This window comes from Leopardus geoffroyi, chromosome A3 (assembly GCF_018350155.1).
Source record: "Leopardus geoffroyi isolate Oge1 chromosome A3, O.geoffroyi_Oge1_pat1.0, whole genome shotgun sequence".
NCBI classification, from domain to species: Eukaryota; Metazoa; Chordata; class Mammalia; order Carnivora; family Felidae; genus Leopardus; species Leopardus geoffroyi.
The window spans coordinates 48,288,386-48,310,111 of record NC_059336.1 but is presented as its reverse complement, the minus strand read 5'-3'; the positions used below and the strand labels follow the sequence as shown (position 1 = coordinate 48,310,111).

The 21,726-nt window shown below is 45.4% G+C and overlaps 2 protein-coding genes across 9 annotated transcripts in view; one reads left to right on the top strand and one right to left on the bottom strand.

Annotated features, from left to right (window-relative positions):
- Positions 1–8,018, top strand: part of NAPB (NSF attachment protein beta) — a 41,117-nt gene extending 33,099 nt beyond the window's left edge. For 3 of the 5 annotated variants that reach the window (XM_045445493.1, XM_045445495.1, XM_045445497.1), the window contains 4 exons: positions 2,423–2,527; positions 3,535–3,603; positions 3,974–4,024; positions 5,016–8,018. In XM_045445493.1, the coding sequence (XP_045301449.1) occupies positions 2,423–2,527; positions 3,535–3,603; positions 3,974–4,024; positions 5,016–5,126 (336 nt within the window). In that variant the 3' untranslated portion in view covers positions 5,127–8,018. The remainder of the gene's footprint in view (positions 1–2,422; positions 2,528–3,534; positions 3,604–3,973; positions 4,025–5,015) is intronic. The other 2 variants (XM_045445496.1, XM_045445494.1) reach the window with 2 other exon arrangements.
- A 1,804-nt stretch (positions 8,019–9,822) lies between these two features.
- GZF1 (GDNF inducible zinc finger protein 1) lies at positions 9,823–20,694 on the bottom strand. 4 transcript variants are annotated; one of them, XM_045445490.1, is made up of 6 exons: positions 20,572–20,694; positions 16,870–18,268; positions 15,415–15,509; positions 13,665–13,832; positions 12,755–12,912; positions 9,823–11,977 (listed from the first exon to the last, which is right to left on the bottom strand). In XM_045445490.1, exons 2-6 carry the CDS (start codon positions 18,243–18,245, stop codon positions 11,627–11,629), a joined length of 2,148 nt encoding a protein of 715 aa, XP_045301446.1. In that variant the 5' UTR covers positions 18,246–18,268; positions 20,572–20,694; the 3' UTR covers positions 9,823–11,626. The 4 variants fall into 4 exon arrangements, with proteins under 4 accessions (XP_045301446.1, XP_045301445.1, XP_045301448.1 ...); XM_045445489.1 differs by lacking the exon at positions 20,572–20,694 and adding an exon at positions 19,947–20,313; XM_045445491.1 differs by lacking the exon at positions 20,572–20,694 and adding an exon at positions 19,947–20,240 and having other exon boundaries at positions 11,712–11,931.
- Between the last annotated feature and the right edge of the window lie 1,032 nt (positions 20,695–21,726).

The following is a 21,726-nucleotide window of genomic DNA, read 5'->3' as shown; positions in this document are numbered from 1 at the left end:
ATAGTGTTTTCAAGTAAATGTCTTTGAGTAGCTGGTTTTAGTGATTGTTCTAGGTATACCATGTACAGAATTTATCACAAGCTAATGGTATCATCATTTTTATTATTTCCAGTGAAATATAGAAACCTTCCTTTCTGTCCCTTTCTCCTCTTCATTCAGTTTATAATATTCTCTCCATACTTTGAGAACTACCTCAGTCAATGATATAATTTTTACCTAAACTGTCCAACATAATTTAAAAAACCCAAGAAGACAGGAAAAGCCCATTGTATTACCCATATTTTGCTTACTATGTTCTTTCTTTCTTCTGATGTTCTAAGATTACTTCTTTCATTTTTTCCTTTGCATTTAAAGAACAGATACCCTTTTGCCATTTTTTTTAGGTCAGGTTTACTGGTGACAAATTCTCTTAGTGTTGCTTCGTCTGTGAATGTTTTCATTTCCCCTTCATTCTTGAAGCATCTTTTCCCAGGGTATACAGCTCTGGGTTGACAATTGATTTCTTTAGTACCTGAAAAATGTGCCACTTACAACTTCTGAGAAGTCTGCTGTCGTTCAAGTTGTTTTTCTCCTGTAGATAAGGTATCATTTTTTTCTGGCTGCTTTTAACATTTTGTCCTTGGCTTCAGTTTTTCAGAATTTTATTCAGCTTGGCCCAGGTATTTTTGCTTTCATCCTGTTTGGGTTTCACTAACCGTCTTGAGTCTGTAAGTTTATGTTTCTTGCCACATTTAGGAAGTTTCAGCCATTATTTCTTCAAGTACTTTTTCAGCCCCTCTCTCTGTTCTATTCTCCCAGGACTCAGACAACTTGAGTATTAGACTTTGTTTTATAGTCTGATAGTCCCGGATACTCTGTTCATTTGTTTTTTTTTGTTTTTTGTTTTTTGTTTTTTTCAATCTGTCTGCTCTCTGTTGTTGAAACTGAGTAATTTCTAATTACTAATTTCTGTCATTAGTTCACTGATTCTTCTTTTCCATGTATTCTGCTGTTGAGCCTATCCACTTTTTATACTGGTTATTGTGTTTTTCAGTTCTGAAATTTCTACTTTTTTTTTTTTTATATCTTATGGATTTTTTTTTTTTCTGCTAGAAATTTCTTTTTCTTTGTTGATGCTTTCTGTTTTATCTTTAGTTTTAAGCATTATTTTGTAATTGCTGCTTGAAGCATTTTTATTAGGGCTCCTTTTAAATCTTTGTTGTGTAATTCTAACAATTCTATCCCTTCAAAGCTGTCATCTTTTGGTTGTTGTTTTCCATTCAGGTTAAGAGCTCCTTTTTTGGTGTTGTGAGTGAGTTACTGTTGACAACTGGACTGGAACCTATTTAAACCTTTCCTCTCAGCTAGTGTCCTGTGACCCTGCTCTGGTTGCAGTAGGGGCCTGTCGCTTCACTGCCGCTGGCTGGAGCTTGAAGCTCAGCCCCCACTCGGCCTCCATTAACGTCTGGGCCCTCACTACTGTTGCTGGGTGAAGGCGGCCACCAATACTATATTGGGGTTGCTCTGCCAGGTGGTGGTGGAAGTTTTAAGCCTCCATAGGCCTCTTCTGACATCTCATCTGCTGGGAGATGGGGGATGACCCCTCCCTCCTTCCTACTGGGTGGAAGTGAGGCCCAGGCTCCCCAGGAGGTCTCCAGGTCTCCACTGCCTCGAAGCAGGGGTGAAGGGTGGGCCACTACTAGCTGGTGGGGATGAAGACTTGGTTCCCTACTGGGCCTTTGTGAAGCCACCTAGGCAGGGGGCAGGGCTTTGGGGATCTCCCTTGCAGTCTCAGAAGGATGGACATCTTAGCTATGTCTGGGGTCTTTGCTGAAGTGAGTGGGGGTGGAGCCACAGTTTTCTGTGGTATTTGGAGTAGAGCAGTAACTTCCTAAACTTTTCTGTCTTGCTAGGCTCCCCCTTTCCTGGTCTTTCAGCTAGACAAAGCAAACTTCTGTATATTCTCTCTCTCTCTCTCTCTCTCTCTCTCTCTCTCTCTCTCTCTCTGCTGCATCTAGTGTGGCATTTATGGGTTGCTAACTTTTTGTTCCAAGTCCAGGATATATGAAAGAAAAAGAAAACCCAGGGAACCCGTGCTGTGTTTTCCGCGTGTCTCCTCCTTTCAGTCTCCTTGTGTTGGTTTTATATAAAATGGGGCTTTTAGTTGCACTTAGCAGGAGGGATGGAGAAAAATAATGTCTATTCCGTCTTCCTGAAAGTAATAGTCTTCTGGGTCATTTTTAACAGGTTAGCACTTTATGTATTAAATTCCATTTCTTGTCTAGTAGAATTTCCTAGTGTGTGATACTGGGTTAAAAGGATGTATCTATAGCTAAACTGATGTAAGTAAGATAAAACAAGTGTCTTCTAAAGGGCAGATGAGGATCAGTTTGCCTAATAGGAAGGCAAACCTTTGAAATCTAATTCTGCTTTCTGTGCCTAGGTTGGGGCAAACACTATGGATAATCCTTTGTTGAAGTACAGTGCAAAGGACTACTTCTTTAAAGCAGCCCTCTGTCACTTCATAGTCGATGAGCTGAATGCCAAGGTAAGGAGGCCTGCAGTGCGAGTTTCTGCTGCACTTGACCCATGAGAACAAGCCTCAGGCCCCCTGTCGTTCGTGGTGTGCTTCACTGAGTGATAGTGGTTGTAACAAGACCAAGCTGCCCTCATTAATATAATAATAATAATGCTGATACTGTGCTGTGCATCCCAGTTGTAATCTTGTTACGGCTGCCAAACTGGTAGTCACATTCCCTTCAGTGGTTTTACTTTAAAGAAATTAGGGGGTTAAGGGGGAAAAAGTAAAAGTAGAATAACATCCTTTCTTTCAAAGTCCAAAATCAATTTGGAACGGGGATTGGGGAGACAGGAGGCAGAGATTTGGGCATCCTTGCTGTGTCCTTCTGGAGGTGGGAGGGCAGAAGTAAAGCCACTGAAGGGGAGGCGTCCTTCCTTCCAGCCTCCAGCCAAGGTCTCACTGGGATTTATTTGCAATCTGGACAGTGTAGTGGATGGAAATGGACACCTTGTCTGTTTGTTTTTAAGAATTAGATTTGGTGGGGCGCCTGGGTGGCTCAGTCAGTTGAGTGCCCGGCTTCAGCTCAGGTCATGATCTCACGGTTTGTGAGTTCAGGCCCCGCGTCGGGCTCTGTGCTGACAGCTCAGAGCCTGGAGCCTGCTTTGGATTCTGTGTCTTCCTCTTTATCTACCCCCTCCCCCACTCACACTCTGTCTCTCTCTCTCTGCCTCTCAAAAATAAACTAATAAAAATAATTCGATTTGGTCCACATTGTCATCTCTACAGCAACCTAATTCAGAAAAATTAGTTTAGAAATGTATTCATAATTGAAGTTGGTAATTCAGATTGAATAGGTTTCCTATGCTGTTACACTATCAGGAACACTATATGTTCCTGATAGTGTAACAGCATACTTGTTATACATCTAAGTAGGCTTCAGGTAGATCTTACTGAAGGACTAGGATGTTCAGATAGAAAGTGCTTTGTTTCCTGATTCAGCAAGTCACACATTAACAAGTGTTTTTCTCTTTTAGCTTGCTCTTGAGAAGTATGAGGAAATGTTTCCAGCCTTTACTGATTCAAGAGAATGTAAGTTATTGAAAGTAAGTAACATCACAATTTGAAGAAGAAAAACAGTCTTTGCTGTCAGGTGGGATTGGATCTGAAGTGAAGTTCTAATTCTGTGAGGAGCGCTCGCATTCTCCTGCCTTTGCAGAGTGGGTCTCAAATGCCACCAGAGTCAAGGACGGAAGCATTGTGTTCTAACCCAGGCAGCTTGGAAATGTTAGCCCAAAAACTGGGTCCCTGCCTTAGGGTAGCTCTTGGCTTACATTTGAGTATTTCCTCAATTCTGTAAGGTGTTTGGCAACATCAGTTAATGTGATACTAAGGCTATTTCTATATTTGAAGTATCTATTCATGGGTGGAACTGTTTAGCCTATCAAACTAACCTTTCCATACTTACGCTACCAGAAACTTCTAGAAGCTCATGAAGAACAGAACAGTGAAGCTTACACTGAAGCAGTAAGTTATGTGTTTGGGATACAGTACATTCTTTGAAGTTTAAATTACAGAAACTTCTTTTCCTTTTCCTGTATGAATGCTTTGGAACGGGGATTGGGGAACATTTGTTTGAACATTTATCCAATATACCCAAGTTGTATTTTCCAAAGGTCATGTTTTATATATCCCACAAACCTTTACAATTAGTTCCATTAGCCATGCTGACTTTAGCTGGGAGACACATTTAAGAGAGAGTATCGTAAACTGTTACACTTTGCTATTTTAATGTTTTCCTTTGAAAATACCTGATCCATAAATAACTAAAGTAAAATCAGTTAAATATAGCTTAAAATATAAAAGCAAAGCAGTGAGAGCTTGCTATATTCTTGGAATAAAAAAATGGAAGACTTTTTTTTGTGCTCATTAGTTTTCTATTTTCCCATCTTTTGCCATCTTGTGTTTAGAATCCAGCAGATTTCTCAGTATCCTCCATTAATTTATTCATCATGGCTTTGAAGTGATAGTAGAAAGGAATATTTTCCTATTTAACTTTTGCTACCAAACCATCACATGCTGTTGAGATATCACTCTTTGCTAATGCGTTGAAATTAGTTAAAGGGATTCTGCTTTCACATGTTCTGTGTCTGCAAGCACATTCATGCATGCAACACCAGTAATTTTCCACATTTTCTTCTTATACACAGTCTCATTTCCTTTGTGACATGACGTATGCTCTTCCAATTATAAGGGTGGTTAGGAGTTTAGCATGTTAGCATACAGAGCAGTATAAAAAAGCACAGGAATTTGTCGCTAGCTCCACCAAAATAGCCCCAGGATAATGAAAAAACATACTATTTTTAAAGATGAAAGTTATAAACTGGAATGAAAGGTTTAAATGAAAAAAAGTTGGAGGATTATCACTGGAAATATTTAAACAACCTGGGGCATTATTTTTTTGTGTGTTTGGTTGTATTTCCATGGAATAATTCCTGTTCCTCTTTCTTTAAACTAGGTGAAGGAATTTGACTCAATATCTCGCTTGGATCAGTGGCTTACGACCATGTTGCTTCGTATCAAAAAGTCCATCCAAGGGGATGGAGAAGGAGACGGGGACCTAAAGTGAACATTATGTCTTTGTGGCATGCAGCTGACTCCTCTTTAGTTTCATGTTAGGGCCACATGATCTTTATGGGATGCCCATTTAATGGCTTAATTCTTTGCATATGAGCCAAATCATGTGTGTGTGTATGTGTAAGCTCCCTGTGTTTGTCTTTGTGAAGCAGACAGCTGGGAAGGTCCTGTGCATATCGTAGGTGTGATAGGCTATTCCATGCTCACTGGAGCCCCCACAGTTTTTTGAGAACCACTTCACAATCTTATTCCTATCATTTTGATATTTGCAGAGCCCATGTTTAACTTTGCCACGTATTTTTATGTCATTTTCTTGGACTGGAGTACCAAACCTAATCATGGTAATAGATGCTTTGCCTGTTTTCTATAAATTCGTACCTGGATGTATTCTCTAAATGTACATGTTTAGTTCAGGATGGCTGTTAGGAATGAGTTTTATGACTTCACTTATTAGAAATTGTTTATTTGTTGTTGTGATTCTTATGATGGTGCTAGTGACCAGTGTGTTTGCTTTTTTATTGTTGTATTTGCTGATGTGCATGCGGAAATTCAGAACATCCAGGGTCTGTCAGCAGCGCTGACTTACGTTGTGAGAAAAGGGAGCTTCCTGGCAGGGCTTGCTTACGTGTATGGGTGGATGTCAGGGTGAGTTTGACCAATTTGTACTCACTCACACATGTAAGATCTATAAGAAACAATTTTTCCTTTTCCTGGAATTTGTTTCCACTTTTTGTTGGGGTGGAATCCTTTCTTTATATTCACATAAATGTGATTCAATTGGCATGTCCCTTTTATTTTCATGTTCAGATACTTGCCCACGTTGAGACGGTGCCTGCTGTGCCCCGGCCATGTGATTCCTCATCCGAGCTGGGGTTTATCTAGGTCAGAGCTTGAGAGAACAGTCATTATTTTACCCATTTGTTGAATGTGTTGGGTTAGGTGGGGTAAGTACAGGTACAGGGGTTTACTGTGTGTCCAGTTAGGGAAGAAGGCCAACCAGCCTCTGAGGAGGATCTATTTGCCTCTCGGTTGATGGAGTTGTTTGAGCTTGTATATTTTAATTTAGTTGTATCATTTTGGTTTACATAATATGTGCTCTAATGACTTATAAGCTTACATTCTGTAGCTTTAGACATGCTCTTATTTCCTGAATCTTCTCTGTGTGTATTCTTATGCTTAAATGACTTAAGTTTGATATGCATTTGCTCCTAGACTAGTTTAGGGGTCTTTCTAAATTATGCTGCTGTCATTAAATACAGATAATGAAATTCCCCATGTTAGGTCAGATAGTAACTGGAATTTGAAGGGTGTTTTCATTTTTAGATGTCCCTCAGCTGGGATTGGTAGGCTTTGGCTGGGAAGAAGTAGAGGGTGTGGCCAGTCCAGGGGCTGAGAGAGAAGGAAGGCATGGGGGTGGTAAGCAGGTTGGGCTGGGATGAAGGAGAACATAGCAAGAAAGGAAGTTGGAAAGGGCCAGCTGAGTCCTGCTGGTGGAGGCTGTCCTTCAGGTGGCTGAGGATTTCCTGGCTGCAGTTGTGGGGTCACCTGTGCAAGGTAGCCTGGTGGGGAGGAAGGTCAGTGATGGCTAGAGAGGAAGGTCAGAAGCCATGGTACACTCTTGCCTTTGGCCCTGAAATCTGATGAGTGTTCCTTCCTTCCTCCAAAGGTCTGGGATTCTTAGAAGAAAGAGGGCTATCACTTACGGTACAATTGAGAACATGACCCATTTGCTACTTTCTTCACTTCCTATTGGAATCTCTTATGAAGAAATGATTTGCACAGAGTGGTTTCCTATGCTCAGTCTGTTCCACAGCCAGCTGAATGCACTTGTGTGAAAGTGAGGCATGGTGAGTGCTTTCCTAGCCTGTGTCCTCAGGCTGTGAGTCTGTCCCACCTGGAGAGCATTTAAATCCTACCTGCCAGGTGCTTGTTTAATCACTAGTGTGAAGGTTTGTTTCACTTGAAAAGGACCTTCTGGCCTGACCACTTGAAGTAAGAACAAGATGATTTCTCTTAAGGCAATTCCTTTCCCTGCGCTCATGCCCCCTACAAGCCCTGTCTGAGGAAGTGGTGTGCTTTGTGAAAACAGTTGGAGAGTTGCTTATTTTTATTGAAGTAAACAAGTAAACGGGGATCAGTGGCTGAGTTAATTTTCTGTGTTTAATATTTACATGAAAAGAGTTAAAATAATTGTAATGGCTAGAACAGAACTGCCAGAAAATAAAAGGAAAATGAGAACAGTCCTGTTAACATTATCCAAACTTCCTTTTTTTGAAATGTCCCATCAACGTCGGGTAGTACCATGACTGAGGCCCGAGTTAGTTTTCAGGGGTTACAGAATATTCTTTATGAACAAAATATAATGAGTATTTATGTTCCAGCTCTTGTATTTTAGCAGATCGGGGGTTGGTTCATAGTCCAAGTCAGTCACAATTTCGTACAGGAAAGCTTTGCTTTTTGTGGCAACATTTTTATATAGCTTATGTGAGTTCCTCCTTTTTTTATTTAATGATTTGAAAACAGTATTTTTGCACAGTTGTGACCGTGCGTGATGACATCCCTGTAACCAAAGTGTGTGCATTTATTGTATCCTCTGATACTGTGCATTTAAAATGTCCAAATGCAAACCTTTGTGGCTTCCGTCGGAGGACCTGGCAGCACGGCATGCCACCCACGACCCGCCTGCCCACAGTGCAAGCTGTGGACCAGAGCAGGCTCCCGCCACCACGTGCTGAGCCGGCCATCGCGGGGTCTTCTCCCTTGAGCTCTCGGGTGGAGGATTATATTATGAAAACTAACCGTGTGACCATCACTCTACCTTAGCAGAAAGAGTGTGTATGTTTTACATCACCCTGTACAGAAAATAAAGTGGAAATTATGAATACTTTGATGGGTCTTTTCTAGATAAATTTAAACAAATCAAACTTCATTTCCTTGAAGTTGTTCCCATTAAGGTTAAGGTAATGGGCATTAATATTCTCTAAGCTCTTTGAATTTCCATCCAAACACGAGTTGGGCTCTGCCCAACCTCCCTCACTTGGTGGAGATCTGCTGCCCTGGGGCATCTCTGCCAGCAGAGGCTTCGGCAGCAGCCCTGGTTTCAGCCTGTAGATGCAGTCCCTGGATTTGCATGGTACCATCCCTCTGGCTGCCAGGGGAAGGACTCCTGCTGGCATCCCTTTAGGCCACAGTCACTTGCCAAGTGCAGGGAGAGCAGGTTCCTAGAAGACTGTTGTGGGGGGAGGTGGGGAACTCTGAAGCCCCTCACCTCTGTGCAGTGTGGGTGTTCATGTCACTCTGCAAATGTCTATACAGGGACAACACGTGCTCCTGGGGAGGAGCAAGCCCATGGGCCACTCGGGCCTCAAGTTCTGGGGAGTAAGAGGATGCCCTTGGGGACGAGGCCTCTTGCAGACTGGCTCCTCCCCTCCGAGAAGAGTGGTCAGGTCCATAAGAATATTCACAACAATTTAAAGAGAATTCAAAGCAAATTTTTAAAAATAAATGGCAGAATAGGCTGTCCAGCCTAGGCATTCTTAGTTGTTGATCATTCTGGTTTAGTTCTCATTCAGGTGTCTCTCCCCAGGACCCTTTCCTAACGGGAGCTGCTGTGGTAAGGGTCCCTGTATAGACTGGCAGAGGTTATGTGGTGGTTTCTGGGGTTCTGCTAGGATGATCTGCCAGGTGGCCCTTGGAGCCGTTTGTAGCCTGCCCAGTTCTGTACGCCCACCTTGGTACAGGTGTACAAATGGCCCTTTGTGTGAGTGCCCAGGCCCTGTATTCCCCATCAAAATAATACTGTTAACTTCCAAGTAACATGAACACCATCAAGTTCGGGAACAAGCACTCATTTGGTCTCAGAAAATGTCCGTGGTGTGGCAAGGTTTAAGATTTTAATGGGTTAGAACTAAATTATAACTTACACTCAAATCTGTTGGATTATCACCTATAGCAAAACCACGTTTCTGTTAAAGTCAACTTTAGTGTAAAGGTCTTCCCCACCCACCACCACCACCACCACCACATGGCTTTCTTTTTCAAATTCTGTACAGCAAATTTTGGTAAAAGCAAAGGCAACAGAGTGCTTGGGAGTTTGCACTGAGAGTATTTCCCACAAATGTTGGGAAGGCAATAAATCATCCCCTTGGTCACCTTTCATGATGCTCTGGGACAAGCAGCACCAGCACCCAAGACACTTTCCTAATCACGCATTTGGGACTGACATACTCAGAGGGTAGCCTTGCTTTTTCCCAGCAAGACTGTACTTGGGTTAAGAAATTGCAACACCCCACAAATCCCGCTGTGCTGGATCTTCTACAAGGTTTTTTCATTCTTCTGCTCTCCCAGGCAGCCTTACCGTCCTGGGAAGACAGAAACGGGTCTAGTTGGAGACGCATCTGTGATGGGAACTGTAACATCACACTGAAGAGGCCTCTGTGCAGACGCCAGAGCCCTGGCTGCTCGAGCTACCACCCCTGCATGCCGAGGCCAGCATCCCTCACAGCCAGGTGTTCACGTGGAGAGTGCATATGCAGTGCAGATAGTTACGGAGACAAATCCTAGGACTACAGGCCCCGATTTTGAATTTCATTACCCATGAAATGAAGAAAATATTTGTTTCAATTAAGTATCTTATTTCTACAGAGCCTAAATTCTAACAGCGGAAATAAACTTCAGATTTGCAAAACTTTTTACAAAGCAAACATTTATTAACACAGTAAATGACTTTGTAGAATTTCTAAAGAAACAAATTCAAGACAAAATTTCTTCCAGTAGGTAACAAAATAATCTATTATTTAAATTCCTTCTCATTAAGATGACTTTATCCCATGAAACAGTACATCAGCTGGGCAGGCTCATTCTCTTACCGAGAATAAAATTGGTTGTGTGACATCACTTTTATTCTATAAACACAACCACGATATGTTATCATTGAAAATTCAGTACTGTGATTTTCAAGAGCAAGTGTGAAACATTTTATCAGCACCTAAAACATCTCAGAGTGGCTTTCGTGTTTAACATGTCACAAGTTAGAACAAAGTAAGCATTTAGGGAGAATGTCTTCCTGCATTAGTCTCTGGCATAGTGCAGGTGTGACTTCATTCTGGAACTCAGGATAAACTGCCTTTCTCTTAGAAAGTGTGTATGTTTTCACAGCAAGTTTAATAAATTAAAATGTAGGAAAAATAGCAACTAATAAAAGAATTCTTCAGGGTTCTCTTTTTAAATTAGCATGTTTAGGGTTACACATGAATCAAAGCACTTAGCGTGTGGCAACATACCCAAGCCACTGGAACCAAGGGTCAGGCTTAGCAAATACAGCAGAGTTATCTTCATTGCAAATTCATTTTGAGCAAAAAGCCAGCACGAGTCAGCCTCAGCAGCACATAAGACAAAGTTACTGGTTCTTCACAATCCACTCTTAAGGCATAGTCAAAGACAAGTTCCAAACCTTTGGTCCCTTCTGCTACATGCTCACGTGCTCCCAAGGAAACTCTGGGAATTATTTGCCTGTGTCAAGCTCTTGATACATGAATGAGAAATTCTGGGTTTCTGAACATCACGGAGTCAGTCAAGAATACCTAGCAAAAAATACTAACACTCTGTGTTCTAAGATGTGCCAGACCACCTCATTGCTACTTGTGAATAAAAGGACTACATGATGTTTCAAGTGTTCTAAATCCTCTTGCTTAATCTTTTACACCTTGTAAAACAACTATACCATTTGCTGCTAGAATCTTTGGTAGGACAGCTTTTACCTAATCAGATTTTAGGAATGAAACCCACCAGCCACATTTCATTTTAGCAGTTATTCCAGGACCGATTTCCTAGCTGCATATGTGCTGTGAGTAGAGAGTATACTAAGCCATTCTGCAAGCGTTCAATTTGTCATTTCTTCTTCAGTGCCTACAAAACAAGAGGTGGAAGGGAATGGATGCAACTGTCCATTTCTTCAGTCCCACTCGGGTCCCCAGAGCAAATCAGACTTGCTTCAGTTCAATAGGAAAGAGTTGAAAACATGGTCCCAGTTTTATTTCAGCTTAATAGCCTAAAGGTATCAGAGTAATAAACCCATACTGAAGTGTAAGGCAGGCTGAGAGACCAGGAAGACCACGAACACTAACTTTATGAGCTGGGCCAGGGCTCTGGATCTATAGTTATGTAGTTGTCCAAACTTCATACACATCAAGACAAGCAATAGAACGGTTATGCATACAACCTGCACCAGGATTAAGTGAGGTCATGTTAACTGCCTTGTTTCTTGATCAAGTGTAGCTGAGGTCATGCAGACTGGGATTTTTAAGGGAAAGCTCTAAAAATGCTTTGATAAAGACGTGCAAGTTAGCAGAGATTCAGGAAAATGTGCAGAAGCTATTCTTGCCCATTTTGCCCACACAGTTCTTGGTCTTGGCCCCCAATGCTAACTTGTGTACAGTGATCACTCACACAGAGACGCAGCGTAGGATCTGCTTGGCAGGTGACTCCAAGCTTTCATTCCATATTGGTCAGAGAGTGAAGCTGTGTGGGCATCGGGTCTGTCTGTGGAGTCAGCTCACTAAGCTCACTGATGGTGGTGGCCAGCAGAGCGTCCTGAGACACCACAGAATCATCTGACTTGCAAGCCGTGTCTGCAGAACTGTTCTCGTGCATGGCAGGTACACTAGCTTGGACTGTGGCTAGGTTGTGAAAATGGCCATTTTCTGCAAAAGACAGCAATTTATCTGAAAGTTTGGATGGTGTGTATTCTTCGTCCGGCTGTTCAGTCTTGTGTGTGTCATCATTCTTGGGTGAGCCATCTACAATAACAAGGAAAGACTTCCATGGAGTATTCTTATCATGTATCTACGAATCAAACACAAAACAAAAATCACAAAGTGTCTCTGAACAAGTACATCTTTTACATTTTTTTTAATGTTTATTTATTTTTTTTTTTTTTCAATGTTTATTTATTTTTGGGACAGAGAGAGACAGAGCATGAACGGGGGAGGGGCAGAGAGAGAGGGAGACACAGAATCGGAAACAGGCTCCAGGCTCTGAGCCATCAGCCCAGAGCCCGACGCGGGGCTCGAACTCACGGACCGCGAGATCGTGACCTGGCTGAAGTCGGACGCTTAACCGACTGCGCCACCCAGGCGCCCCGTAATGTTTATTTATTTTTGAGAGAGAGAGGCACAGAATCTGAAGCAGCTTCCAGGCATTCAGCCTAGAACCTGATGCGGGGTTCAAACCACGAACCGTGAGATCATGACTTGAGTGGAAGTCAGACACTTAACTGACTGAGCCACCCACGCGCCCCAAGAACATCTTTTAAAACAATGGTCTCTTTTCAACTTAATTTTGCTTCTACCACAACAAAATACCCTTTCACTAATGGCCAAACATCTTTCTACCACCACTGTTACTGTTAGGAAGTACTTATCATAGATTGTGCCTTTAGAGTCCTGAAACTCAGTTCTTCATTCACACTGGGAATGTACACCCTGAAGAGAAAACCTGAAAAGGAGACCTGTCGTCTTCTATAACCACCTTATGGAACGATGGCCAGCATTTCTGACTGTCTAGAGTTAAGGGTACATGGGGCCCAGAGATTTGTCATTCCGAAGCTACAGTACTGCTTACCGAGGTGTGCCGCCGCAGAGTGGACTTGTCAGTAAACGTCCGCCCGCATGCGTTACACATGAACGGCTTCTCCCCTGTGTGGATGCGATGGTGACGCTGGAGAGCGTTGAGCTGGGTAAACTGCTTACCACACTGGTCACAGCAGTAAGGACGTTCCCCTGAGACAGAAGAGAAGAAAACCACTGGTTCATCTCTCCAGCCTACTGTACTGAATTCTGATACACTCTGGAATCATGCCCACTAGCAAGTATCAGCAGAGGGGCGCCTGGGTGGTTCAGTCGGTTAAGCATCCAGCTGATATTGGCTTAGGTCATGATCTCACAGTTCCTGGGATCAAGCCCTGCATTGGGGTCTGCGCTGGCAGCATGGAGCCTGCATGGGATTCTTTCTCTCTCTGCCCCTCCCCTGCTCGCCCTATCTCAAAATAAATAAACTTTAAAAAAAAGAAAAAGAAAAAAAGAAAGCATCAGGAGGAAGGCTATGCTGGGAACGACCGGAGAGTCGACTGACAAGTACAAATCTATCCCTCGAATAACAGGAGTTTATGGCCTACACCCAAAGAGAGCCAAAGCCAAAAGCTGGTATTACATCTACAGAAATTCACCTGTTTTCCACAGTAACAGAATATAAAATTCCAAGTCCCACTGAAACTGAATTTGTGCGTGTGTGTATACACTAACATGTAGATCATTACCCCAAGTTCAAATGTCCACATATCCACATCCACATTCAAACATTCATACCTTTTCAGTTTGTCAGAGGCAGAAACTAGAAACTCAGAAATTTAAAAATGCTATCACAACACAAAAAATAATGCTCAACTCCAAATAATTTTCTAGTGAATCTAAAACCTTTGGGATATTATTCTTGCCACACTGAACTCCCTTCCCTGGCTACATTCCAGCCATACCTGTATGGACTTTAATATGCTGGTAGAGCGAATTCCGTTGGGCAAAAGTCCTGAAACAAACTTCACATTTAAAGGGTTTGGATCCAGTATGGATTCTATTGTGATGTTTTAAATACTCCTTAGAAGCAAAACTCTTGCCACATGTTTCACACATAAAAGGTCTTTCACCTACATGAAAAGATGAAACAGAATGTTAGAAATGATACAGGCACCAGAACACTCTAAGAGTTGGCCCACACTCTAGATCACCTATGAACTCGAAAGTGCCGTGCTGGGCAGCACGTTACATCTTCTAGTTAAAACTGTCATAAAACACCTATTTGTGTAAGATGTCTGCTATCTGCTGAAAGTTCACATAAAATACACTTGGAAATCCCAAGAAGGATTCCACTAGCCTAGAATTAGATCATTCAGTCAGCCCACATTTTGGAAATTCAGTCATTCCAAACAAATTTTACAACTTGTTTGGGGGAACTGTTGGATTTTGCAAAGCAGCACTCCTCTGGCACTTTATCAGGACAAAAGTCCCCCTTGGGAGGATAGGAAGTTTACATGGCTACGTATGCACAGCTGCTCTCAGGCAGCAACTCCCATCAACCTGGACTAGAGTACATAACAGGAGAAAAATGTTCCCACTTCATGTTGTATAATTTGAGTCTTTTAACCCCACAAATCAAACTCATCTGATTACTAGATGTGCCCCTGATTTCACAAACAATAAAAATACTGCCTTTAACAGAACCCAAATACATTACTATTTTCATCAAATGACCAGTGCTTACTTAATGATTCAGTGTAGCCTGACCTCACCTCCACCCCCAATCTTCCATGAGGCACTGATTCTCATTTCACAGTCTCAGTAATTCACATCATTAAATGCCTCGGCTCTGCTTCACCTGCATTTGAACTTGAGGCTCATATGGCAGTGTTTAGAGATAAACATTTTAAAATGCAAGCAAGTAAGAAAGAACTGGGTTAGTATGGTAACAGCAGCATACAAGAGTTAGATTCTGTATTGTATACAGCAAGGTTCTGAACCTCAGGATTAATGTGCTGAATTTGAATAAAGCCAACTTACATTTTCTGCATCACATAATAAAATCACATCACAAAAATTTTAGAAGATAGAAATGAGATAATCCCACTACCTAATACATCATAGAAATTTGTTTTCATCTAGTCTCTTATGTGCAGGTTTTCAATGTAGTTGGGATTAGCTGTATGCATAATTGTGCGTTTTCCAGTCCACATCCGGGCACAGGCGTTTTTCATAACGTTCAGAGCCCTGAGAGCCGCCCCATCAGGAGCCGGCAGGAGATGGATTTACCAGTTTACTGGACCACTTCCTTGTGGATGGACAATCAGGTTGTTTCCAATGCTCTGTTATTACAAAGAGCAAGTAGGTAGATGACAGCATATAGTTTTTTCCCATATTTTGAACAATTTCTTCAGGACAGATTCCTAGAAACGGAATTTTGGGCTAAAACACTAGGAACTGTTTCATACCTCATCATATGTAAGACTCCCTTGCCACCTTCCACTTCCCAGTGTGCACAGGCCGCTACCTCAAGCACGCCAGCACCAGGGGCAGAGGCGTATTTTATTTACTCGTTTTTGCTCACTTATGAGATGGAAAAGCTATATCATAGCCTTAGCCTGTACCACTTTGGGAGATGCCAACTTCTAAATTAAATGGCAGTTTCTTCTACAGCTACAAAGACATTCAATCACAACAGCATTGAGTATTTACCTGTGTGACACCTTTTATGATAAATCAGCATGTGGTTCTGAGTGAATCTTGCACCACATTCATCACAGACAAAAGGTTTTTCCCCTGTATGAATTCTGAAAGTACAACATTCAGATGATAACTTAGGATGTATCTCAAAGCCAACTTTGCAATACAATTTCCACTGTAGCCTGCAAAGGTGGTTATTCCAAGAGACCGAATGAGAATGGCCTAAGTGGAAAGACACAGGCCCGTGACCTCTGTCCCCAGATCCATTTCCAGCAGGGGCCAGCAGGCTGCCGCACTTCCCCGGGGGGAGGGGCGCGGAACAGCCCCTCACCGCCCTCTGGTTTACACTGCATGGCTGGCAGACACGCACCTCTGCACACTTTCTTAACTACTGAATGGTGCTGGGCCACATTTGTATAAAGCTTCCTCGTGAGAGTGATCAACCACAGACACCTTGGGGACCACGGCTGACAAAGCACCACATGATCAAAAATGACCGGTCCAGAAAGAACAGTTCTCAAAATGCTGAAGAAGCCTGGTTTCCAGGGAGGACACCTCAGCATTTTAGTTTCCCAACTAGTATGTAGTAGCCATCGACCACAACTCCCTAAGCACTTCCTAAGCCAAGTTTTTAAACTTCTCACATAGAGTAAAAAGACAATGAATGCCATGTGACCACCCCAAAGACTGGCCCCGGCCTGACGGCAGGTCTATACTACAGGAGAAACTGCTTGTCTGGATTTCAAGCATAAACAGTGAGGCCTGGAAGGACACCTACTTAAAAACTGGTGTACCCCACCTACACTTTGGAAATTATGAACAGAAAACACTGTCCTGATTCTGGAGGTTGGGCTAACCAACAGCACACTTTCCAAGCCCAGAGAACAAACACCTAAGACCAGAGGAATGTCTTAAAGCCCTAAATGGCCTTTCACTGAGGTCGTTAGTGGGACCATGGGACCCAGCTGGTCACAGGCCCAAGTTCTAAATAAACAGTCAGGAAAAGAGCAATGAAGGTGATGAGCTCAACTGCCCCTCAAGCATGGTGGCACTGTAAGTTCCAGGGGCTACTCTGAGATCAGGATAGCCTGGCCTGCATGGCTGCAGAACCAGACTGGTAGACCTGGTGTTCCCAGTGGCCTCTGCCTGGGTGGGCCAGGGCTCGGTGTCCAGGCTTCTGTGCTGGCACTGGGCACAGGGCGAGGGGGACAGCCATCAGCCTGGGACCTGTAGGAAGGCTGAATGAAAAGACACCTCTACTCAGGAAGAGAATTCACAGAGGTCCGAAAGCAGCCCCCCAACTTCTAGAGGGCACAGATTAAGATACAGAATGTTCTAGATGTGGCCACACTGGTCAAACCCTGGAACCACCTCGATCTCTTGACACCTGTCTCCAGAACATTAAGAGGCTGCATCCCAGGTAAAAAGCACCCTTGCAGCGGCTTCAGCTGGTGGCCGTGGCCCTACCTCATGTGGGTCTTCAGCGCCGAGGGCTGAGAGAACTTGGCCTCGCACTCAGTGCAGCCATACGGCTTGTGGCCCGTGTGCGTCCGCTCATGCAGCCGCAGCGCCGTCTTAGAGCTCAGGCCCTTGCCGCACTGCTGGCACTGGTGTCGCTCGCCGCCACCCTCGTGCACCTGCACCACGTGCCGCTTGACGTCCTTCTTCCTCTTGAACTTCTTGCCGCATAGCTCGCATGGGAAGTGGCGCTCGCTGCTATGCACGTGGCGCTGGTGGCTCTTCAGGTTGCAGCGGTTGGCAAAGGTCTGGCCGCACGTATCGCAGCGGTGAACCACCTCGGTGGCCACTCCGTGATGGTGCCGGATGTGCTTCAGGAAGCTCTTCTCATAAAGAAAGGCTTTCTCGCAGATAGTGCATTTGAAGTTGCTCTTCCTCTTCTCACCCTCCTCATCCTCGTCCTCGTCCTCCTCCCGACGGCCTGCGTCCTCCCGGCCACCCACTTTTGGCAGCACCTGCACTGCCTCCACTGCTGTGCCACATTCTTCATGTTTTGTGACGGGCTCCATTTCTGCACCCATGGCATCCGGGCTAGGGTCCTGGGGGCTGCAGTAGTCCCCCATGTTGTCCTCGGCACTTCTCTGCTGCTCCCGGAGCCTTCTTGTGTATTTCTTTTTAGGGATTTCCACAAACACCTTTCTTCCAGCCAGCCTTCCACTGGCCCTTCTGATTTTTGGGTAGGGAGGCTTGACTGCATCTTTTTTCTTGTCTGGTTTCTCCTTGGACTTCCTGGGGGGCATATCTGGCAACACACCATTGCTGATTGTCTCTGCTGGGGGATCTGAGGAATCCCCAAGGCCGTTAGCAAGAGGACTGTCCACAGTGGGACTTGCCCTGGGGTCAGGGGCAATGGTGGCTTGGGAGCCACTACTCCCTTCTGCCTCCTGTGACTCGGAGAAGTTCTGTAACTCCAGAAGTACCGACTCTAACATCTGCTTCTTCAACTGAAAACAAGTTTCCGATAAGTCCAGACATTTCAGTTTCTCGGCCATTTCCAGCATTCGCTGCACCCGATCTTCCTCTACCTGTACCTTCGCAGTGTAGACAAACTCAAGAAATGAAGCAAAGTCAACAACTTGCACTTCATTTAGGTAGACATTAGTCCTCGTACCATCCACAGTCTTCTCGTTAAGAAACATTTCTTTAAAGAACTTGCTGGTGGCTGCCAGCACAGCCTTATGAGCCATGAACTCTTCACGGACACCCTGGTACTCCACGCTAACAGTCACATCACACAGGTGACCAAGAAGGCGCAGCTGATGCATTTCATGCAGAAGGTTGAATGGTGAGGATTTGGATTCCAGCAGAACTGCACCACTTTCCATGTTTCTTCTTTCCAAAAACAGCTCTGAAAACAGAAGCAAGAATTATTCATGCATGAGCAACCACTAAAGCAAAAGGATTAAAAATTAGAATTATTTCAGTTCTCTAGAGGATAGGAGCTGATTAACAACCAAAACCCAACTTTCCTCACATAAAGATATAAATCACACCACATTTTTTAAAAAGCTTATTTATTTTTGAGAGAGAGAGCATGAGCAGGCTAGGGAAAGAGAGAAAGGGAGAGAGAGAGAATTCCAAGCAGGCTCCACACTGTCAGCGCAGAGCCCAATGCAGGGCTCAAACTCATGAACCATGAGATCATGACCTGAGCCGAAATCGAGAGTTGGACGCTTAACCGACTCAGCCACCCAGGTGACCCCAAATCATACCACTTCTTAGCGGGTTTCTAAAGGGAAGTTTTGATGTACCCTCATAAGATAATATTTAATGAAAGAAATAATACTAAGATTTCTCCCAGGGATAACCATAAATGACGAAAGTGAGGCCTAATGAAATATATTCTGGCAGGAACTTGCATACCTAGAACATTTTCTACCTTCCTTATAGACCCAGACCTCAAAACTGTAATAGAATTTACTGCAACAATAATGTCTAGCTCTTTGACTAGGAAACCAAATAATTAAAACAAAACACATGGCTGCCACTGAGAACAAATCTTAGAGAATCATGTCTGCCTTTGAAAACAACCAACTAAATAACTACTTTCCATGAGGAAAACTTCATGGAAAAGCAGTCCATAATCCATGGCCATTTCCAGCACCCCTAAACACCTCATAATTTGAATTCCTATCACTTTATGAGAATACTTTCAGGAGCTGTGCTAGTGACCAAGTAACTTAATTTCTCTAAACTACATACAGTCTGCTCTTTTGTAGAAGGTTGCCAGGCCATGCGAGGCTTTAGTGAGTACAAGCATGTCAAGTGCTTACAAGCGCACCTGAGACTTGTAAGGTACTTGCTACTGGCTTCCTAGGCCTGGGTGTTACTGTTATCCCCATTTCACAGAAGAGGAACAAGGTAAACCTTGAGACTGAGGTTTGAGGCTGGGCCTGGTGGAACTGACTTGCACTGAAACTGCTCAGCAGGCCCCTCGCTTCAGCCATGCCAAATGCAAAGAGCTGCTTTTCCTCCCTAGGTTTTTCCACAGCTGTGGATGCTGCAGATTTCACCCCCACCCAGAGGTCTTCTCTCCTTGGCTTCCATGGCACCCCACACCATCATGGGTCACTTCTGCTTGACTGGCACTACTCTCTTCTCACACTCTCTGACTATGTGCTTTCTTCTCATAGAAAGTTTATGCTCCTGAATCTCCCTTCCTCTTCCCAGTATGTTTTAGTTCCTAAATCTCCAGCACCCATCCAAAGTACCTGTCCTCCTTCAGCCAGATCTTAGATGTCATCTCAGACTCAGCATGTCTAGAGCAGAACTTGTCTTCATCTTCCCTGGAAAACCAGCCTGACCTCTCTTCACTTCTCTATTCCTACCAGTGATACTGTTTCCAGTATCTGGCACTACAATTGGCTCCCTACAAACACCAGCCCCCCACAAACATGAAAAAAGACTGCCCTCTGAGAGTTCAACTGTAACAAGAACATCCAGGAAGCCTGAGCACTCATGCATTCCAGCCCCAGCCTTGGAGAAACGGCTGCAGAGGGCTTTCTCAACATGATGCCCATACTCACCAGCAGCCCTCCACTTTCCCAAACCTCTGCCAAACGGCACCTCGGGCAGACGTGTGAACATAGAGGCGGCCTGATAGTAATTTCTGAGTCTATCAACAAAGTGATTTCTGAGCACGATTTCTCATCCTGTCTGAGCACAGGAAGGAAAGGCAGTGATCATGGCGACAGGAATCCTCCGGCCTGGGTGACAGCTGCATCTCCCACTGTAATTGGATGGCACCCGGCCGCACCTCCGTCTGGAGCATCGCGCTCCAGCCGGCGGCTCTCCGAGGCCCCTCCGCACTGGGGAGGGTGCGGCGCTCCCGCCCAGCCGCGTCCGGGTGGGCATCGCGCTCCAACGGAGGACACCCCCGCCTCCTCCACCCCTCCGACCAGCACACTTCCGAGGGAGGGACACACGCCCCCGCTGCAAATGGACTCGGTGGTTGCTGGGCCGCGGGCGTCCACGGCGCCCGCGTGACCGGGCCTGGACCTCCGACTCCCGGCCGTCCCTGGCTCCTGCGCTCCAGAGGCCCGCGGCTCCTCCCGGAGGGCACGCGCGGCCGGCCCGCTCCCCGGACGCGGACAAGTCGGGAGGCAGCAGCTGGGGCAAGGAGCCCGCAGGGCCTGCGGGCCGCACACTCACCTCCCAGCCGGCGCCGCCGCCGCCGCCGCCGCAGCCACCGCGCGTCGGCCGGACCAGGCCCCGGGGGACCGACGGCCGGCTGGGCGGGGCGCGGCACCAGCGCGGACGCTGCCGATTGGTCGCCGCAGGCCCCGCCCCACCCCAGACAGCCCCGCCCCCTCCCGCGGCTGGGGGAGGGGCTGCGCGCGCACGTCCGACTGCGGAGGCCGTTCAGGGAAAGTTACGTGATTCGACGTACGCTTAGGGCCTGAGTCTCTCAGTCCGCGCAGGATTGCGTCACCCGCCGCGAGCCAAAATCTGCGCCTGCGTAGAAGACCACGAGGGCGTCTCAGAGCGTGTTCACGGCGCGGTGGGGGCGGGGCTGGGCCAGCCCCAGAAGGTCACATGAGCGTGGGGGCGGGGGCGTGGTCACGTTCAGGTTCGTCTCGGGTCGCTAGCCCGCGGCGCCAACTACCCTTGTGCTGCGCGCAGTCCCGGGTGGGGTCAGCCACGCGGAGTAGGGGACCGTCTGCAACGCCGGCCCGGCACCGGGAAGGGGCAGGCGTCCCGCGCGCGTCCTGGGACTGGCGGGCGGCGGACAAAGGACTTCCACGTGCGACTGGACGGGGTTGGCGAGGGGGCGGGGTGATCGGCAGGCATTCTTTCCTCACGGCCCCTGCCCAGGGTTCGCCCTAGCTCACGAGAGCCGAGAGCACACCACACACCTTACTACAGCGTGCAGTGTAGTATCCCTGAAGTCTGCAGCCTCGCAAGTGGTCATTACAGAGCTTCCCAAGACCCTGTCGCCCTTGGGTGGAAAGAATTCATGCTCCATCTTCGAACACTTAAGCCCAAAACCTTGCTGCTGCCACGCATCCTTGTGCAGTCTTAATCAAAATCCTGCTTTGGAAGACTTGTCTTAAACTAAACTTAAAGTTCTCAATCCAGACCCTGGCTTCTCTCTTCGAGTCACCGCTAAAGATTTTCGAGGTCCTGTTCCCGCTTTCTGTGGCCAGCCATGCACTGGGCGTTGTGTTACCTACAGGATGTGTTGGTGATGTGTGGGACTGTAAAGCAGACATTTAAAAAATAAGATGCTTAATTCTTCCTTTTGAAAATATTTACCTCTCCTTTTTCTTTCAACATTTAGTTTAGAAAAGGGATCATTGTAAGTAT

Excerpts from the sequence above, each read along its gene's own strand:
- GZF1 (XM_045445489.1), bottom strand. The coding sequence starts at position 20,007 with ATGTTCACACGTCTGCCCGAGGTGCCGTTTGGCAGAGGTTTGGGAAAG. Across the intron at positions 18,269-19,946 it reads GGGAAAGTGGAGGGCTGCTG|AGCTGTTTTTGGAAAGAAGA; the intron begins GTGAGTATGGGC and ends TTCTGTTTTCAG. Across the intron at positions 12,913-13,664 it reads GCATATTAAAGTCCATACAG|GGGAACGTCCTTACTGCTGT; the intron begins GTATGGCTGGAA and ends CTTCTGTCTCAG.